General features: G+C 38.6%; 1 protein-coding gene across 1 annotated transcript in view; it reads left to right on the top strand.

Moving 5' to 3' along the window:
• SNAPC4 (small nuclear RNA activating complex polypeptide 4) overlaps positions 1-21,392 on the top strand; it is a 58,942-nt gene that overhangs the window by 5,568 nt on the left and 31,982 nt on the right. Inside the window, exons 7-18 of the mRNA XM_072431527.1 lie at positions 40-112; positions 6,832-6,996; positions 7,480-7,627; positions 8,242-8,348; positions 8,851-8,945; positions 12,056-12,150; positions 12,973-13,061; positions 13,722-14,180; positions 16,638-16,730; positions 17,634-17,901; positions 18,432-18,499; positions 21,034-21,096. Coding sequence (XP_072287628.1) covers positions 40-112; positions 6,832-6,996; positions 7,480-7,627; positions 8,242-8,348; positions 8,851-8,945; positions 12,056-12,150; positions 12,973-13,061; positions 13,722-14,180; positions 16,638-16,730; positions 17,634-17,901; positions 18,432-18,499; positions 21,034-21,096 — 1,723 coding nt within the window. The remainder of the gene's footprint in view (positions 1-39; positions 113-6,831; positions 6,997-7,479; positions 7,628-8,241; positions 8,349-8,850; positions 8,946-12,055; positions 12,151-12,972; positions 13,062-13,721; positions 14,181-16,637; positions 16,731-17,633; positions 17,902-18,431; positions 18,500-21,033; positions 21,097-21,392) is intronic.

The following is a 21,392-nucleotide window of genomic DNA, read 5'->3' as shown; positions in this document are numbered from 1 at the left end:
TAGAATAAAATTACTAAATTTTCCTGTATGTATTTTTAGCCAGCTTCAGGAGGACGTCTTGCTGGGACGAAGAACTGATGATCACGATTGGGATAAAATAGCCAACATCAACGTAAGTGGTTTTAAATTTACAGATAAGGTCAAATTCTAGGGTGTTGCAAACTTTTTTCAATATTCGAGCACTGTAAGGGGTCTATACAGATCATACAGTTGCTGCAGATTTGTTGGTTGTACAGCCATAATTTAAATCTCCCATTCTACGAAATCTCAAAGGTGCTTTCGTGAATTGAGATCTGGTGACTGTGGAGGCCATTTAAGAACACTGAACTCACTGTCATGTTCAAGAAACTAGTCCGAGATGATTTGAGTGACATTCTTGGCTGTTGCAAACGCTGTAATTGAACAGTGTGAGGGATCTGCTTAATCCATGACTAAAACGTACCATTATACTCTTCATTTTTGGAGGTAAAAGGTTACTTTCTCCTGTAGAGTTTATACCTCTGGACCCATATATTCTATTGTATTCTTTAGTCATGTAGATAAATGTTTTATGCAGAGTTTTTACTTATGCACATATTTTAAAGAATTGCTAAAAGATAATGCCTAAAAGGTGCAGGTAGGCCATGTATAATTTAAAAATTGCAAAAGTTTCTGGTATCCATCAGAATGCAATTTAATGTGCTTGAAGTATATATCCCTGAAGGATAAAGGATAGAACTGTCTTTTATCCTAAAAATGTATTTCAATGTTCATTACTGATTTTCTAAATCACTGACTACTCTCACAAACGTTTTTTTCTGTATCGAGCAAATATGTTTTATCCATGCTTTTATTTACAATCTCCTCAATACAATACAAAAGGTAAGCTTATTAATTATATTGTATTCATCTTCAGTATGAAGATAAGAATCTACACTTTTCTGGGAAGGAGAACAATACAAAGGATTAGTATGTCAAACTAATAAATGTTTTGTACAGGAGTGCAAGGGGTAAAATTAGATAAAAAATATTGTATGCTTGCAAGAAATTAGTTTGCAACTAAATCCAAAATAATTCTTGTCACTTGACTACAATCTTTGGTTGATCTCTCCGGCAGGGAAGGAGCAGGTGTTATGACATATTTCTTTTTAGAAATGATAAAATATGATTTTTTTTTTTTTTTTCCCTCTGAAATCTTCTTTTTCCTGGGTGCTCTTGGGAGTTTGAAATGACGGACCTTTAATACCCAGTGGCAAAATGCTTCTACCTTTTAATAGGTCCCCGAGGTTTATTGCTTTTCCTGGTCAGTTGGTAACTGGTAATATCTTTTTAATAATTTTACTGCAAAGTATTATTTTAATTTTATTATTTAAGGCAAACATATATCATTAGAACACACATGGGAACAAAGTAAACAAAGAAACTGATGTACATAAAATATTATGACCAGCTATTTGAAAATGCTGCATACACAAGTCGTAGTGCACATATTCAATTGTCTGAGTAATAAACATATAGGCGGGAGGCTTTGGTTGGTCCCAACTTGTGCAGATTGAATCGGTCTTCCAATACAATTCGATTGTCAGCCTTCCGATATATTTCCCAACAACCTTGGATAACTTTCAGGCACCAGGAAATATTTATTAATCGCTGGTACTTGGAATGACAAAGACATGCAGAAAATGTCACTGTCAGTAAAACAGATGTAGAAGGGACTGGCACTGGATTCTCTGCATCATGTGTGATCTACAATCAGAATTGACAATTTTTGACTTAGACTTCTTTGAAAACCCTGCAACTTTACTCATACAGAAGTAGCTGTCGGAGTGATGGTCTTTTGGCTCACGCCAAACCACAGCAAAAGGCATTTATTCCTTTTCCCATTCAACCATTGTGTTAGACAAAGGTAACACACATGAAAGCAGATATGAGGTGCCCAGCTTTTTTTCCTGATCTCCAGTTTCACATCCAAAGTAATACTTGTAAGCAATACTTGGGTTAATCACACTGGGTATATTTGCCACAAATGTAGCAAAAATTGTCCCCTACTCATCTTTAGCTCAAAACAGAATCACTATGGCTTAGCTGTACTATCCAATAAGATGGTTTCACACTAGAGACAAGCCCTTGGTCCATCTCGCATTATATACCTATTTCTGACGTCAGCTCACTGACTTGCCCAGCCGCTGCTGGAACATGCATGCCACCAGGGGACATGATTCAGCTGAGGCGGCAGCAGGCATAATGGTAGCTGTAACTGTATAATGTTCCTATGTAAGATACGTTACTCAATTACCGACAATTTGAACAGCTATAGCATGTCTATAACTTAAAATCTGCACGTGATAGGCAAATTCTGAGTTCAGATTTGGAATCGGCACACTTGATATCATGTAAATCACGTGTTATTCCCAGTAGCAAAATTGTTGTTGTGCAGTGTAAGATACCACAGTACTTTCCTCTTCACCTGCGTCATATTAGATGTGCCAGACCACTGTGATTTTGCTAGAGTCTGCTTGCGGCTGTGAACATGAAGGTTATGAAATTAAATTGGTGTCTGGTGCAATTTTGTGGGCATAGCAGCAGGAGTTCCTCAAACGGAGCTTTGCAGGTACTTTGTGTAAATGATCTTGTATACTCTTGTCCAAAATCGCTTGATTTTTGGGCATTGTGCTGTAGTTGCAGGTACTGGAAGAATTCGGAGGATTGGGCTTTGGGGGTTCTCTGGGGAGATTGATCCTTTGATCCTTCCAATTCCGTTTGAGAGCCACCATGCAAACCGTGTGGGGTTGTCTTATCCAGGCAAGACTGCCCAGTTATGAGCTAGCGTTGCTAGTGGAGTATGGGGAGACTCTAAGCTACCTATGTATTTGACATTGTCCAGATTCTAAGGGACTGGTGCATGATAAGGGTGGCTGATGTTTTTGCACAGGGCAGGTGGTTGCCAAAAATGCCTTTATGGAGACCCACGGGGGCATACTCGTAGTGGCGTCCTTTGCTGCTAATGAGGCCTATTGTGCTGCTTGATTGTAAAGGCACACGCTCGGGATTGCAAGCCCACCGTGTGTTTTGGGTATAAATATTATCCTCCTCGCTACTGTCTGTGAATCCTCCAGACAAATTTGATAAATACTTGCTCCACAGAAGAAAGTAGGGACATAGGGTTTGCTATAGAAAGCACCTGGAACAGGTACAACAGTCTAACCAATGTTTTAATTTTGAGAAACGCTGTTCTGCCAAATCAGAAAATATTGATACTATTTTCATGCTTTCAGCATGGAGGTGACTGATCTTAGTCCGCATAGTTGGCAGCAAACATGGTTTGATAAGTGGCTGTGAGGTGGACTCCTTGGTATGACTTCGTAATTCCCATTGATAAGGGGATGTTCACTAGATTTTTGAAGCGATCAGTCAGGGATATATTCAGGGCCTGAGATTTAGCATGATTAACACATAGACCAGACACTTCAGAGAAGGCGTAAGATCTTGGATAAGTTTGGCAGTGATATCACAGGATTGGTGATGAATAGAATGACATCGCCCTCAAACAGGGAGATTTTGTGATGGTATCCTGCTACCTCTAGGCCCCAAATATCTGGACATTCTTGAATAGAAATGGCCAGGGGTTCCATAGCCCAAAGTGAATAGCAGGGGCTATAGGGGACATCCCTGCCTGCTGGCTCTTCGAGTCATAAAATTAGTAGAATGGTAACCTGCATATTGCACAAAAGCCTTGTCAGTGTAAAGTCAGTGTCAGTGGGGTCAGTGTAAAGGGCTGTCACCCATTAGCGGAAGTGTGGGCCAAACCTCCAATGCTTCAGGAGATATTGCAATTAGGCCCAGGAGGCGGTAACGAAGGTCTTTCTGATATCAAGGGACAGCAGCATTGCAGAGACCTTTTGCTTATGTGCCAGTTTGCATTAGATGCAGTATGCACTGGACATTGTCACCAGCCTGCCTCTGTGGCATGGAGCTTACATGGTCCTTGCCAATCAGTGATAGTATGCCTGTGTTTGCTGCTAATAGTTTGACGTCTAGGTTGAGCAAGGATATAGGCCTGAAGTTGGCCCAGGAGGTATGATCTGCATGAGGTTTGGGTAGCATGCATATGTTAGCTGCAAGTGTGTCTGGTTAGAAGCTGTTCCCCTGTAAAAGTTGGTTGAAAAGTATAGTTAGGTGGGGTGTTAGAAGGGGAGCAAATTTTTGTAGTATGCTGCTGCAAAGCCTTCTGGCCCGGGCATGTATTAGGTTTTAGAATATGTATGGCTTATCGTATTTCGGGAGATATTTACTTGCAAGGTGTGATTAAGATGGTGGGGTATAGAGATGAGGTAGTGAAGAAAAGGTTTGAAATCGGCTGTTAGTTACAATATCCTGACTGGATTACAAAGTGCAAAGGTGTGTTTGGAACTCCTCCAGAATTTTATTAGGATAACTGGTTAAACCTTAATTTGGGATGTGAAGCCAAAAAGGCTTATGTAGTTTGGCGATGTGGCGTAGTCTATATGCAAGTAAGGTTTCCCCTTTGTTACCCTTGAAATAAAATTTGTTGCTAACCCAGTGAGTGGAATTGTTTTTCAGCCTGATTGTTGAGACTCAACTCGGCACGTATGATCTCCAGTTGTTTCCTCGATGGGGAGAGTTTGACCTGATCCGAGAGGGACCTTAACCGTGACTTCAGTTCTGCTATTCTCACTAGTTGCTTTTCCTTTTTGCAGGATGCCATTTGAGTCAATGTTCCCCTGATGACTGCCTTATGGGCGTTCTAGAGAGTTCTCAGCCCCACACCTGTAATGTCATTATGGGAGAAATATTCATTTAGTTGCTGTTGTAGTAGGGCGACCATCTCCAGATCCCCCAGAAGGGAGTTATTTTAATGACCAACCACTCACCCTGGGCCTATCTTGTAGGGGACAGAGGGAGAATACTAAAGCATCATGGTCTGACCAGGGGACTAGAGTGATTCTGCAATCCAGTAGCAGAAGCTAGGACAGTGTTTCCCAACCTTTCTTAGTCGCGGCACATATTTTACAATTAGAAAAATCCCACGGAACACCACCAAAAAGTCAGACACGTAAATTAGCTACCTGCTGCCATCTAGTGGAAGAGTTTTTTTTGGTTCTGCCTATCACTATACATCGCTGGTATAGACAAATGAAGACAAATTTTTTGCAGTAAATAAATCATTTTGGGACCAATTAACTGAAATTGGATAATTTCCCACGGTACACCCGAAGATCTCTCAAGGCACACTAGCGTGCCGCGGAACAGCGGTTGAAAAACACTGAGCTAGGAGATCAAGATATGGTCAATGCCTGTCCACAGATTGTGAGGGTGTGAGTAGTGTGTAAAGTCTGGTTGTAGGGGGTGTAATTCTAACCAACTATCCACTAAATTATTCTGCTGTTGCAGCTTTGGAAAGGTACTGGGAGTAAACATTGGAGGCATTGGCAAGGAAGTAGCGCGTCTCCTGTCATCAGATTAGAATCTCCAGATAGCCCCAAGGATCCTTCTTTGGCAGGAGCTTAGTTCATTAAGTTTTTAAGGAAAAATGGGAGTTGCTTACTGTTGGCATAGTAGGAGACTATTGTCACATATAAAAACCACTAAGCAGTCCCACAAGTATTAAATACCAACCCCCTGGGTCGCCAATTACTTTATCACACATAATAATGAAAGAGTAGGTTTGAAGCTAATTAGAACTCCCTTCTGTTTAGTAGGGCCATTCGCTATATACATGTGAGGGTAGTGAGTTCTAAAGTACTTGGAATGGGAAGAGGTAGAAAAATGCATTTCCTGGAGGCAAATAATATCAGCCTGCTGTGAGTGGAAGGCTTTGAATGCGTTACACTTTTAGCTGGTGAGTTCAGGCCCTACACATTTAAAGTTAATACTGTGAGTGGAATTTTACAACAAGGTGAAATATTTTGATGAAAATGTCAGGTGAGACGCCCGTTCTGGGTCCCAGTCCCCAGGGTAATGAAAAGGAGCAGGGCGAGGAGGTAGTAGGGAAGTTGCAGGGACAAAGTAACACAAATACAGGAAAGGGCAGACAAAAAGTGACTTAACATAACAAAGTCAAAAACATTAGAAGCTTTGTTGTTATTAAACAACCAATACCATCATTTTGATGGAACAAAAAAACCTGCCCATATGGAGTGTAACCTAAAGTGTTTCAAGTGAGTGTGAAGTGACCACCACCCACGAGAGGCCAAGCTAAATGTAGAGATATAACTCTCTGGGCACCGAGGGTGAATGGAAATTTCATGGATCAAACTCCAAGGAAGAATTGCCATGCAGAGCACACCAAAAAAAAAAAAAAAAACACAAAATGGATAACTTTTAGAAAATTGTCCCAGAGTAATTTGTTCAGTTTAGTGATAAGGCTGAAGCTTGATCCTGATCATGGCTTTTTTTTGTGAAGGCTGGCGGAAAGGGCTGCAGGTTGCTGTACATGGCTCCTTGAAAATATCACTGTCCTTCAGTTTTCATCTCAAGGGCCCCAAGCCCTAAACATTGGACAAATACTTGAATTGCTTAGTGGTTACGTAGCAGGCTGACATTCAATGAATTAAAACGTGATGTTGGAAAGGGATGGGTTGGTGGGGGAAGGGTGCAAATGGGCATTGGATGTTTTCCAGCCAGGAATTGAGGCTTACTTGCTGTAGCTTCTAAGCCCACCATGACTCAACAAGCGCACAGTGCTCAATTAAGTCAGCAATTTTAGAGAAGAGTAGAAATCTATAAAACTGTACAAACTACAGGTAAGTTTGGAGCTCTAGTTTTTTAGATGTATCAATTTATTGTTTTAACCATTTACTGTATTGTTTTTACCCATTTTTCCCTGTGCAGTTTGAAGGAATACACACTGCAGAGCGGCTGTGCAGAATCTGGCAGAATTGTGAACACCCACAAATCAACAAAGATGGCTGGTCAGAAGGAGAGATCCAAAAACTGAAAAATATAGCGAAGGATCACAACTTTGTCAACTGGGAGGTGATCGCACAAGAACTAGGGGTCAGTGCCCAGCAGTCAGACAAAAAAAGCAGCTCAGATTGCTCAGTTTACTAATGAAATCTGTTTTCTTTTCACAGTTATGTGAAAGAAAATGTAATAATTTTAACATTTGAGCAAATTTATAAAAAAAAGTTGTTTTTTTTTTTATAAAAAGCCTAAAATGAATGACAGGTTGATTTTTAAAAGTTTGGTGACATATGAAAGACAGAATTCAGGTTTGGGCAGATACAGAATCTTGAATCTATTTGTAAATTCTTATGTTTATCCTTTATTCTAATGATGAAAGTTCTACACATGGGGTTATAACTCCCTCTAGCTCCCTGCAACCATTTTTAGGGAGCAGACATAAAATGATTTCAGCCTTAGTCTTACAAGATATAAGAAGGCAGAGATTCCTTCAATCACCACTCTTAACTAAAATCATGGTTTTGGCTGTACAAATGTATTGATATTGCCCTGGTTCTTTGGTCTTCTTCCCCACAGACCAACCGCACAGCATTCCAGTGTCTGCAGGTGTTCCAGCGCAACAACAAAGACTTTAAACGGAGTGAGTTCACCAAAGAGGAAGATGAGATTTTGACACATTTTGTCCAGCGAATGAGGGTTGGGGAACACATCCCTTATAGCAAAAGTAAGTGTTAAATGCTAATTGGCTTGCTAACCGAGAGCAGACATATTTGCACCCCTGATTAGGGACTCTGTCTATAAAAATTATAACTTCTGGCTATTAACCTCCTGGGCAGTTCATATCTGTCTGAATTTTTATGTCTAAAAGCGGTGCATTGTCTTCTGTGAAAATTTATTGTAACAGTAAAATATATTAGTATGAATATAATAAAGTTTGAAACACAAAATCATGTCAAAATAATAAATTAAATAAATAATACATTTAATAATAAACTTTGACATGATTTTGTGTTTCAAACTTTATTATACTTATATTATACAGACGGGCAGGACACTGGTGGATGCCGGTGGAACCAGGTATGTCTTTATTTATAATTATTTTTTTAGGTACCCCGAGTGTGGCTCAGGCTTACCACTATCAGCAGTAACACTTAGGGTTATCGCCCAGCAAGTTAAGTAAACTCAATGTATTTTTACTTTTGAGTGTCAAGTTTAATGCAATTCTATCATCACTCTGCATGCAGCTACTTTGAATATTCTTCAGTGTCCATACACAAATCCATGACTGTGACTCCCTGCAAAATCTTGAGCTTGTGTGTTTTTTCTTTTTTTTTGTAGTTGCCTATTTTATGGAAGGTCGAGATAGTTTGCAACTCCTGTATCGGTGGACAAAGAGCCTGGATCCAAGTTTGAAAAAAGGGGCTTGGAGCAAAGAAGAAGATGAGGTGCATGGCTCTTTAATATAATAACCGTAGAACAATGACATCTAAAGTAAAATTTCAGAGAATCAATCATACAAAATAGTTGTTCCTCTCTGTATGTAATATACTGACAATATCTTTTGCCACCAACTTAGGTAAGCAAAAATGAATATTGTGTTTGTGCTCAGGTACAGAGTGAGTCACAGAAATAAGGGGATTTAGTGGCAAATTGTAAAACAATAGAATGATTAATTGTGAATAGTAGAGTATACATTCATACATACATTCAAACTTCCCTGTTGATTTAGAAAGTGGATGTTATGCTAGTTTTGCATTATGCTATAACTTTGAAAGTGTTAAATCGATTGCAAATCAATTAAAAAAAAGTGCTTTTAAATTTTTAATTAATAATTTTCAATTGATATTTAGGTAGATTGAAAATTGATTGGCTTTTTTTAATGAGGTTTATTCAGTACAGATCAGTTGAATAACATTGTCACATTTTCCTTTTCTTTGCCCATTTCAGATGTTGTTAAAAGCAGTGGCTAAATACGGTGAGAAAGACTGGTACAAAATTCGGTCGGAGGTTCCGGGAAGGAACGATGTTCAGTGCCGGGAGAGGTGAGCTCCAATCATTGATGGCATTAAAAGAATTTAACCTAATAAAATAAGAAGCACTGTATATAGGTTTTTTAATGTCATTTTTATTGGGTTTTAATTTTTATATCAAGATAGTAAGGTACAACAGAAAGTAAATAAAAATACAGCAGAATATACAAAAAACATAAGCCAAAGTATGTCATAACAGAGAGTAGTAAACTACACACAGAAAATACAAAGTCCCTCTATGGCGCAATCTATCCCTATGTATTAAGTCTACAACTAAGCTAAACGAAAAGAAAACAGTGTAGCTGTATAACAAACTTTAAAAAGTGCAACATTATGTTCAGTATCAACAATGCTGTAATCCCCTGTATTGAATTTATGAGCTGCTAAAAGAGGATTAGTAACACCATCCATTGGAGCAAGGGTGCCCAACCTTTGGCCAGATTCGGCCCTCTCCTCATTCCCTCTCTACTCTCTCTGCTCATTGTCTTGCAGGGGATGGGGTGAGCACATCTCCTATGACTCTATCAAGATTGTGCTACCAGGAGAGGGAGCTTCCTGAGCATGCTCAGTGTGAGCTCCCTGAGAGTGGGCGTGTAAATACCTGGCAATCAGCTGTGACTGCTCCCGGCCTTGTACTGTAAAATAATCCCAGCAGCAGGTCAACAAAACATAGCTTTGTGGGCATCAGTCTCTTACATACCTCCCAACAATATCCAACCACACCAGATGATCATAGTTGGTCCCATTGAGCCCAAATCTCTTTAAACTTATCCAAACAGTTGTACAGCCTAGCAGACTGTTCCATCCACCTAACCTCCTCCACTTGAGCTCTCAATTCAGAAAAGGGGAGGGGGGGGGTTGGATATCCAATTTTATGAGGCATCTAGCTGCAGTGAGGACATGTGCAATAAGGGCTTTCTTCAGTTTGGTGAGGGTCGTTATGGGCACATTCTGCAAATGTGTCACAAGGTCAAACCTAACTGTGATTTCTGCTATGCTGGAAAAGGTGATTAATACTTCTGCTCATTATTGTATGATTCACGGCAAGTCCATAAAATGTGAAAGAACATTCCCACCTGAGAGCCAAATCTCAAGCATAAATTGCTATATGCTGGATAAATACCATGCAGTTTTATCTGGAGTGTAGTACCAATGCATCAGAACTTTTGTATGTGTTTCTTTATAAAGATACACACCAAATTGTTATGAGCTCTATGCCAAATAATCTGACTGTTTAAGGGGTAACGCCTTACCCAAAATGGATTCTTGTTTAGACATGCATGCATGTTTAGTAAATGGCATTGCCACATCAATCTTCATTATTTCCGAGATCAGTTCCCTGTGGGAAGGACCATCTGTAAACACAATTTTGTAGGCAGAAAAAAAAAGTTTCCTTTTCACCATCATACCAGTGTCTGATTTGAAGCTAAAAATGGCCTAAGTAGAGGAGTATAAATTTATTCTAAGGACTTTATTGGAGGGGATTTTATGTGATATTTATCTTTGCAAAGTGACCAAATCTGCTTTGTGAAATGCATAGTTGCTAGCAAGTTAGAATCCGCTATATGCTGAGGTGAGCTCCACAGCATGGAGTTCAGGTGCGCCAGAGCTATCTATAGCTTCTCAATCTCCATTCATCGAATATAAGCTCTCAGGGTGGTCCATGAGACCAGGAAGTCCTTAAGGAAGTCTGGACTGCACAGGCCACCCCTGGACCTCAATCACATCACAGACCTAGGAAGATACTGTTGTTTGTACCCCCAAATAAAGCTCAACCTCCACTTAATTTTATTAATAAGAGCAGTTCCCCTGAGAAATGATCTGCTCAACTTATGTAGAAGCGCACTAATATCCTAAAAAGGGGGGGGATTAGCTTCATAAAAGTGTTTTATTCCACATCACCTGAGGAATCCCCACAGCCACCGCCAGCTGCACAGAACGGACTCCCTCTCTCTCCAGATCAGGACTACCTCCCAATCTGGTGCTGAAGAGCGAGTTAGGAGCATCTAGGCTTTTCCTGTGTGCTGCTGAGCGTCCTTGGGCCATCCTAGTGCATCTTGCTGAGGATGCTGTTCCTGCTGTAAATAAGCCAGAGCCAGGATTAGAGCTCCAGGAGAAGCACAGTTCCCAGCACTTCCTGCTTTCAGGTTGGCGATGCCAGTTGGCCACTGCAGCCATTCTACAGCCTCAGATGTGTGGGTCTGGGCAGGAGAACAACTAAACTGAGGCCATTCAGTGTGATGCCCCAGCACAGTTTATTTTACCTTTTGATTAAAGGTAAAACTGTTTTATAACAGTTTTGATTTGCCACTAGGGCATTCTGGTAGCTGTAGAGATTTTTTTCTCTTCGTTGTGCTTTCACTTACTACTTTTCTACTTTATTGCCCATTTGGACCATAAAAAAATAGCTGTTCAACTGACTCATCTACCTCCAATGCACTATAGTCTGAAGTACCTGATCTCCTTTTCTTTGTTCCCGGTCACCACAATATGGCAACCACTGTTCATTACCCCTACTCAACTGCTTGCTATGCTATCCCTGTTCTCTTCCTGCCCACACTGGGCAATGTACACCTGCCCAGACCAAACCACTTGGCACAAAAATGGCTTCTCTCGTAACTCCTTCTTTCAGTACCAGAGCTTCCATTCTTCCTACCTTTTTTCTATAACAACCCTTATTCCAGCGGTCTCCCAAACACTGGAAAAAGCATGGGAGCCGTGGTGATGAGAATAGACTCTGCTTGTTTCACCTACCAGTTCCATACATCTTGCTCTACAATGACAACACTGTTGCCAGACCCCTCACATCCAATCTAAAACCACACCAGCCAACAAACCTCACCATGTAGTGACCACTATGACAGCAACCCCTTTATTCGACGTAGCTGCTTCCACATCCCTTACCCTTCTCTCAGTACTTTTGCCTCCTAGTGTTGTCCAGCTGAACACCATTCATTCCCACACCTGATACATGATATCCTTCTTCTCTTTGACCAGCCCATAATCCCCACTTGATCTTACAACCTCCCACTACTTAGGCCATTCCTTACACTCCCTCTAACCACCTATTCCCACATCAGCTACTGCACCACCTCAAAGTCCCACCTTTGCTCTCACCATAGGTACCTCAAAGGACTTCACAAGGATGTTAAGAAGGGCAAATGGAGCCAGGAAGAAAAGGACAAGCTTGTTGCACTTACGGAGAAGTATGGCGTTGGTGAGTTTATGTACCTTATGTCAGCATGTTCACACTTTTGCTGATTCCTGCAGACTAAAGTTCACACTGTAATAAATCGGTTAAATTAGTTCAGAATTGGCTCAAATTCAGCCAAAATATGTATGTTTTTTTAAATTTTCTATTGGGGTAGAGTAATAGTTTTATGTAAACCTTTTTATTGTTGTTTCTTCCTGTGGCAATACTAAAACCAGATTTGAGGGAGTTTTTCTGTCCCCAAGAAAAGGAATATACATGGAACAATAAAAATCTTGTAGATTACTTGAGCCCTTCTCATTCTACCTAGTAATTTGCATTTGCTGTTGTCTTTGCTGACATCTGTAAGATCATCACTTTTAGTCATTGTGACACCTTTGTTACTGATAGATTGTAGTAAAGAGGTACTCCCTGTTGGTGACCGAGAAAGCAAAAACAGACTTTAGACTTTGACTTTAAGGTCAGCGAAGATATTTCACGTTTTTGCATGCCTCCAGTACATTTGAAACTGACACATTATGTAGTTTGACATTGGGAACTCATGTGTCAAGTAATTGGGTATTTACGACTATATCCCATGTGTTTGTGAATGTACTACTTGTGAGCTGTTCTCCCAAAATGTGTAGCAGTAAATCAAGTGGTCAGTATCCTTCAGCTGTATGTGGTACCCATTACCCAAAATACAGTTCTGTTCATTTGTAATTTTTTCCTTCATTCAAACCTGTTAGAAACTGATTAGAAGCCAGATTTTTTTTTGAAAGACATTTTATTTTTGCATTGTGCATTTTCTTAAGTTATATAAGTTTTACTGGGTTTAATTGCTTGCAGGTCACTGGGCACAAGTTAGCAAGGAGCTGCCACATCGGACTGGGTCACAGTGCCTCAGTAAATGGAAGCAAATAACTGGCTACTTCAAGGTATGAGAACATCTGTTTCTCAGTTGTCACTTTCCTCTTCCTCGTGTATTTTGCTGGATTAGCCTAATATTTTTTTTTTTGATTGTTGTGTAGATTGTGACTTGCTGAAAATAAGAAATTCATGTGTAGCAAATGTAGTAATAAATTGAACAGAACTATTTAGAAGGCTAAAGAGCACCAAAGGTGAGGAAGAACTACCTGTAGCACAGTAGTAATATCACCAAATCTAACTCCAAACATCCACACTAGCGGTCTGGAGCACCAATGCCTTCGATTTTACATGTATACAGCTAAAGGGCTATAGGCAGAGGGTTGCATAGGCACTCCCCCCATACCACTGAATAAATTGTAGTTCTTAGTGGGATTCAAGACCAAATGTACCTTTTTTCAGGTTACTTTTTAGGGACAATAAACACTTCTAGGTGTTTTACACCTTTACTCTACATAGCATCTTTCTCTGTTGCTGAGAAAAGAAAAGGGATGGGGATTTTTTTGCCCCGTCCTAGGGTGACAACTTCACTTCTTCACAGATATAGTGCAATGAGTGCTGTCACCCTTTACCAAAATGTGAAAAAAGCCTGGAAAAAAGATAAATTAATGGAACCTATTTCCACTATTTTTTATATCTTTATTTAAAGATAAACTTCTTATATTTTACAGAAAAGGAAACGAAGGCGAAAAGGAAAACAAAGGCCTTTAAATCAACAGAAAGCACAAAAACCCTCAAAGGCAATAGATATAAAAAAAGAGTTAAAGATCGAGGATGAGATTAGCACTGCAAACAGTAGCAGTGACAGCAGCTTTGACATCAGCAGCACTAGCAGCGAGAGTGAGGATGAATCTATGGAACCAATGGACCACTCTGGTGAAGCAGAAATGTCTTACTTGCTTCATTCTGTTCCGGATTTGGATTTGTGGATCCCCAGGAAAAAGAATCCTGGTTTGCAGAACAAGACACTCTTTATCTACTCTGCTTCTTCCGATACAACTAATTCAAAAAGGAGAAAGAAACAGAAGATCAAAGAGAACACTTTTCAATTCAACACCATTATGAAAGGTATTGCCTATCCTCCATCCACAGACACAGTTACTGAGACAGTGGCGGACTTCCTAAAAGAGGTATGTTTAGGTACAAAAAGATTGGCTCTGTCACCAATTTATGCTTCTTAACCACGTTGGCGGTATTCCCAAGTGTGGCTCCGGGTGAATTTTACATGCTAAAAGTGGTAACCCCGAGCCACACTCGGGTAGGAAAAAAAAAACTAACCCTCCGGCTTCTGCATCACATCCCTGGGCTCGATTAATGCAAAGTGTCTGTACAGGCTTGAATGTTGTGAGGCGTGGCTTCACGTGTACATTGTAATCTGCTTTTAAAACATTGACTGCAGTAAAACATTTAATTTGTTTTTTTTTTTATAAAGTTTATTTTGTTTATAATTTTATAAATATTATAATATAATTTGATTTGTGTTTCAAACTTTATCATACCTGGGAGTTATTTCTGAAAATTACAGGCCTAAAATAATAAACAACAAATTTCCACACAAAATTGGGAAATTTGTCCATAGTTTGGTGTTATCTGCAAACACAGAATTGGTACTTTTAATCCCAAACTCTATAAAAAACAGTAATTGTCCCAACACTGAACCCTGCAGTACACCACTAAAAACACTAATAACAGACCAGGCAGAGAATGAATCATTAATCACTACTCTCTGGATGTGGTCTTTAAGTCAGTTGTCTATCCATTTACAGATTGGTCTGTGGAGTACTGTGTCAAATGCTTTAGCAAAGCCCAAGTATAGTGATGTCTCGGCTAACAAAGAGAATTTGTTTTGGAATAATATTTGTTAGACTAAATCTTTATCAGAAATGTGATTTCCCATAGGTTTCCATAGAAAATCATATAATTTTGTTCTGAATGCTGCCCACAATTTTAAAGATAAGTTTTATTAAAATAGTAAAAAGCATAATATAAAAGGTCATAAACTCACCAAAGGCTCTTAAGTTGATTTTTATGTAAGTCGAAACTGGTACATTATTTTAATAAATTCAATTGGCACAGAGATGTTTGTCTCAACATATTAGGCAGCATGGTGTCAGTTACTGTATAAAATCTTTACTGAGCTAATCACAAACAAAACAAAAAAAAAACTTTATGGTGCCCAGACATTCATTAACTTCTGGAGGAAGCTGTGCTTTGATATGCAAAAAGAAACAACTGCAGAGTTTGGCTTGGTAATTAAAGAGTTACAATATGTTTCAGAAGTGCTCAGTTCTTAAAATAACCCAAAACCTGTACACAAGCTGTATTTAGCCAAAGATTTCTTCTGCAAGTCATGCAAACTGCCCCCCTCCCCCCATCAAGCCTCCGTCCTGCACACAAGCAGCAAGGAAGGCCCTGTTCATACGTAAAGAATAAATGCTATAAATCATACCTACCTCTCAAATTTACAGCCACTCGGGAGCCTGCACAGTTCTAACACTAGTATGAAAAGAGTAACTCTCTGTGGCATTCTGGAAGCCCCTCTTTATATAGGTCAAAGCGATGACTCTCTTCCACTTTCTGATAAAGTATACAGGAATTACTCTACATGCGTCATGCAATATTTTTTTTTAGCGTATTAGCGTAGTCTATATTCGCCAAGTCCCATAAACAGCAGGGGAAAAAATTTGATAGCAGGGCCATTCGTTAGCCGAGGTATCATTGTACACTATATTAACTGCTACTCCTCTGTCTACCTGTTTATTTACTTCCTCATAAAAAGAGAGTAAATTTGTTTGACAGCTTCGGTTTTTCTTGAATCCATGCTGACTATCATATATAATATTATTTTCTAGCAGAAACTGCTCGATGTGGTCCTTTATCAAACTCTCTGGGGCCTTTCCAACTATGGATGTTAAACTTACCAGTCTGTAGTTACTTGGTAATGTGCTCCCTTTTTGAAGATAGGAACTATAGGAACTATATTACGCCTTACACCAATCCATTGATACAATGCCAGTGATTGAGTCTCTAAAAATCAGAAACCATGGCTTGGAAATAACTGAGCTTAGCTCTTTGAGGAAACAGAAGTAATCCATCAAGTCCCGGTGCTTTGTCAACCTTATTTTTTTCTAAATATTTCTCAATCAAAAAAAAATTGAGCCATTGTGGCTCATTCAAGGCAGTCACATTGCTATTAGCAATTTGGACTTGTGCTCTGCCATTTTCCTTTGTGTGCACAGAGCTAAAAAACTGTTTAGTAAATCTGCCATTACTTATCCCTTGTTACCAACCCAGAACATCCTTTAAGGGGCCTACATGCTCTGATCTGATCTTTTTGCTATTAATATATTTTAAAAAATGTTGAGGTTTGCCTTGCTTTCCTTTGCAATCTGTCTTCCATTTTGAAGTTTTTCACATTTTATCTCCTTTTCACATCTTGGTATTTCCTTTATAGTTTTCATAATTATAGTTTTATATAAATACGAAGATATCAAATCGAATAAGATTTTTTTTAAAGAAATTTAAGTATGTCGTTTACTTTTCTGCACCATTATTATATATTAGACCTGTCTTTTTTTTTCCCTTAGGCAGAAGAGAATGGGTGTGAAATCCTGCAGATTCAGGAAGGAGATATTGTTAAGATTCTTACAAGCAACGCAAAAGAAAGTGAAAAAAAACAGGTTGGTTTTAAAAGATACTTTCATCTGCAAACGGACCCCTTGACTTACTGATAGCCCTGCCATTACAACCTTTTCCATTGCAGCCAGTACTAAAATCCCTAGAATTGGTTGCGAGAATAAGTGGGACATCACGTCATGTGGCAGTGCTCATATTAGCTGGTGGAATTAGCAAGTTGACAGTGTCTCTGTAAAATTCTGAGCAACTACTCCTATAACCAAGCAACTTTGCTAATATAGCATCAACTTTTCCTAGTGCTTTGGAGAGCTATTATGGGTTCATTTCTGTTTAAGATTTTATTTACATTCCTCTCAAGTGCGTTTAAGATTCCATTGTAGCTGCAGACCAGGGCATAGGGGGCATAGAGGAACCTGTTTGAGAATGTTTTTAGTACCAGGATTTTTTATAAATTAGAAAAAGTTTTTTTTTTTTTTTTTTTGTCTTGGCTGACAATATGGCTGCAGTCACATAAGTGGCAGTTGTGGCATGGTGTACTTATCTATGTAGGTCATGGCGCTAATCAACAAACCATAGACTTCGGAGAACAGTAAAGTGAACAAGCTGCTCTTTGTTCATCAGATTCCATGTTTCATTCTGTTATGTTGTCAGAACTTTTTTTTTCTAATTTTGAATGGTGTAGGGAAAAGTTATAATATCTGCCAGGTTTTACTGTGCTTCCACACAGACCTCATTTAACATCTTTATTGATCCGGATAATCATAAACTGTTGTCCGCAAAACGGGATATTTTTTAGTATAGTGGCATTTCCTGCTGGCAGAGATTTCCCATAACTTTGTAGAGATCTCATTTCCCTTCATGTATTTTGGATAGTGTTTTTAACAAATTCCTACTCCATCCAGGACAAAAATTGATATGTACCGTTTTTTTTTTTCTCTGTTTGTTAGATCCAGAGGTTAAGGCAAAGACAGAGTAAGACCTCTACAGATTCAGACACTGATCAGCGCAAGTACAACAATACAACTTTGTCGCAATCGGCAGTGAGAAGTCTGCACAGAGCTTCAGTTGATCGAAAGCTGCTTTGTGCCGTGACACGATGGGTAGGAAATGTGCTGCTTCCAATATCAACAAGACCTGGAAGGCATTTTAGAAAGCGAACTGTGGGTAAGCTATCAAACCCTGTCTTCATAAAATGTACATGTTTATTAAAATCCCTATAAAGGCTTTACAGCTAGTGCACATGAAAAACAGCTTACCTAATATGGTTTGCCACTTTTCCCCAGAATTCCTTTTTTATTTGTTTATTGTAAATGCTGTGAGTGAACTGTAATTCAAAAAAAATTATAAGGGGAGAACATATTAACCTAATCTCTAAACTAGACATCCCCTGTTTTAAGTCCATTCTTGATTAGTGAAAGGCGTGTTGTTTTTGTGCCCATGCATCTAGAGCATCCTCATGACTGGGAAAGGAAGCAGTACCCCAGTTTGTTCAGATAGGCAGAGGACGATTTTTTTTTTTAAAGGAAATTATCTCTAAAATAGGTGCATGATCGTACTGCATTTCTAAATTTGATCCAGTAGGACCAGATGTTGCATTTTTTATAGAGTAAATTTGCATGTCTTTATTGTCTCCAGAAAACTAGTTCCCATTTGCCAGGGTAGTTGTTTGATTTTACAGTATTGAAATACAAGCTATAGTAGCATTTAGTAAATTATAGGTGTATTTTTTTTTGCTTCTCTTTTAGGAGAGGGGGTGCAGTGTCTAGAAGGAATGCTGAAGGGTTATTCCCCAGCTGTGAAATTAAGTAATTGTGTAAGATGCTGTATAGTTATGATCATTTTTCAGTATTCTTGAATACTGGATCATTGTCAGAAAATATGTAGCAGTGCTTCACTTTGGGAGTTACACCTTTAGCGCTAGGGAATACTTGCAGAATTTTTGGTATAGTATTTCATTATCATCTGGCCACTTTTTAATCTGGTTTTCTGGGATTTGTTTATGTAAGATTTTTATGTGCAAATGGATTAGTCTTAAAGATTTTATGGATTTAGTTGTGAAAGATGAAATAAGAAGAGAAAGCATGGTGTATTATTCTTAATAGAGTTGGCCTTTTTTTGTCCATTGGTCCCAGTCTTGGCCAAACCTTACATTAGGTTATTCTTCATTAATAAACATGCAATTTAAACAGTGGAGGTTGCTTTACATCCTCTTGGCAGCAAGACAGGAGCACTGATGGTCCCTGAGGCCTGGCATGAAGGACTGTTGGTAACCCTAGGATAATTGTTATTAGGTAGGAATTATTGAGGAAGGCTTTGAGTCCCCCTGAATGTATGGCAAGATCAAGAGTGCCAATGTTTGCAAAATAATGTGGTTGTAATCCAAGTTAGATGCAGCAGTCAATGTGAAACTGCATCTTGCATTTTTATATATAATACCAACTGAAAACTTGTTAAGTGGTTAAAAGATTACAAAATTATTTTTGATTTCTTCTGCTGAGGTCTTTGAAACAAAGTCTGTGAAGAAGTTTCTAGTCCCAATGTTACTAAACAATATAATGGGGATCTTTATTCCTAGGGTCTCAGATTTACATAGTTACATAGTAGGTTAGGTTGAAAAAAGACCATCAAGTTCAACCACTAGGGAAATAAACATATCCCAGATATAAAACCCTATAAGATTTAAATAAAAATATTTAAAAACATTTTGGAGGTTTGCCTTGCTTTCCTTTTCAATCTGTCCTTCATTTTGAATTTTTGCACATTTTATCTCCTTTTTACATCTTTTGTTATATTCTTTATAGTTTTCAAATGATGAAGGTGACCCTTCATTTTTATATTTTTGGAATGCCCTTCTCTTGTTCCTTATGGCTTTTTTAACATCAGTTGTGAGCCACTTCGGTTTTAATTTTAGCCTCTTAAACTTATTACCCATTGGTATATATTTTTCAGTGTTCTTTTGTAGAACAGATTTAAAACATTTCCATTTCTGTCCTGTGTTCTTTGAGGACAATATTGTCTCCCAGTCCAAGTCACAGAGAGGCTTAATAATGGAAAATTTGCTCTCTTTAAATTAAACGTTATCTTTCCTGTTTTTGCTTCCTGTTTACAACTTACATTAAATGAAATCATATTATGGTCACTGCTACCCAGATTCTCTTTTATTTGCACATTTGTTATAAGCTCAGCATTGTTAGAAAGAACTAGGTCCAGCAGTGTATCATTTCTAGTTGGGGCTTCTATAAACTACCATAAAATGATCTTGTATTAAATTAACAAATTTCCTTCCTTTTGCTGTTCCTGTAGTGCCAATACTCCAGTCAGTGTCAGGGTAGTTGAAATCTCCCATGATTAAAACACTTCCACTTTTTACTGCTTTTTCTGTCTGTGCTAGGAAAGGATTCTCTATTTCTTCCTGAGCACTGGGGGGCCTTTAGCAAACTCCAAAAATTGTGTTTTATGCATCCCTACATTCAACTCCACCCACAATGCCTCAACCTCATCCCTTCATTTGGTAGAAACCAGAATGATGAACTTCTATTCTCCTCAATGTTCGTCTGTTTATTATAGCATTGGGAGCATTTTGTTATAACTGTTTAAAGTGGAAGTAAAGTTCTACTTTCAAAAATTATGATCAGGCAGGGCTTTATTGCAAAAAGGGAAAGACGATGCCTCCTCTGCAAAAAGCATTCTCATGTGCCTGTTGATTTTCCGAAGCGATCAACAAATTGCTGAGCTGTGCAGCGTAGAATGCCCAGATACCTGGTGCATAATGGCTTCCCCTGCACTTGCCAGGACTGAATAAACTCCTGTCCATGTGTGCAGGAGTTACATTATCCCAGCCCAACCTATCAAGATAGCCAAACTTCAAAAACAGGAAGAGAAAATATTAGAAGATGGTGGCATCCACAATGGAATGAGAACAGGTGGGTGCAATGAAAAAATTGCTACCGGTATCATGCAAGTAAGGTTTTTTTTTTTGTTTTGCTTTTTGCAGATAAGACATCGCCTGGCAAATTGTTTTCATTTTAAGTTTAGTTCTGCTGTAATAAGTGCAACAAGATATGTTAATCATGTCAGGAATTCAAGTCCTTCCTATAGGGTTCCTATCTTGCACTACACAATAATTAGTTTATAATATAGATGTCTGGAAGTTTGATAGGTTTAGTATTTTACCCAAAGACACTGAACAGGGCTGACAACACAACAAAGGCCCACAATAGGGCCTAGTAGCTGTGCATATTTCTGAAAGATCAACATATTTTTTCTGTACTTGCAAGATTTATGCTTGCACATATTGCAGAAATGTACCACATATTTTTTTTTTTTTTTTTTTTTTTTTTTGATGAGATAAGTAAGAAACTGTGTTGTAAAACTATAACTAGCACTCCGATTTTCACCCTTCTTGTTCAGGTATGTGTTCAGTGTAATCTTTTATAATTTTTTTTTTTCTTTCAAGAGTTTTATGTTTTTGACCTCGTTTTTTCATATTTATAGTGTACCTTTATCCGCTTCTTTTTTAGGTAATGAAAGGAAAGGTTGAAACCTCATCATGATTTTTAATTTGTCTGTTTGCCATATGTGTTTCCTTTGAGATTTTCTGTCACTTCCTGTCCCAAAGACACATAAGTAAATGAAGTAGTTTTCTTCAAAGTGAGGGGAAATTCTCTAATGTAGTTTTCACTGGAACTGATGTCCTCATTAGAGGA

This window comes from Pyxicephalus adspersus, chromosome Z (genome assembly GCF_032062135.1).
Source record: "Pyxicephalus adspersus chromosome Z, UCB_Pads_2.0, whole genome shotgun sequence".
Lineage (NCBI taxonomy): Eukaryota > Metazoa > Chordata > Amphibia > Anura > Pyxicephalidae > Pyxicephalus > Pyxicephalus adspersus.
This window is presented reverse-complemented; position numbering and strand designations above follow the sequence as displayed.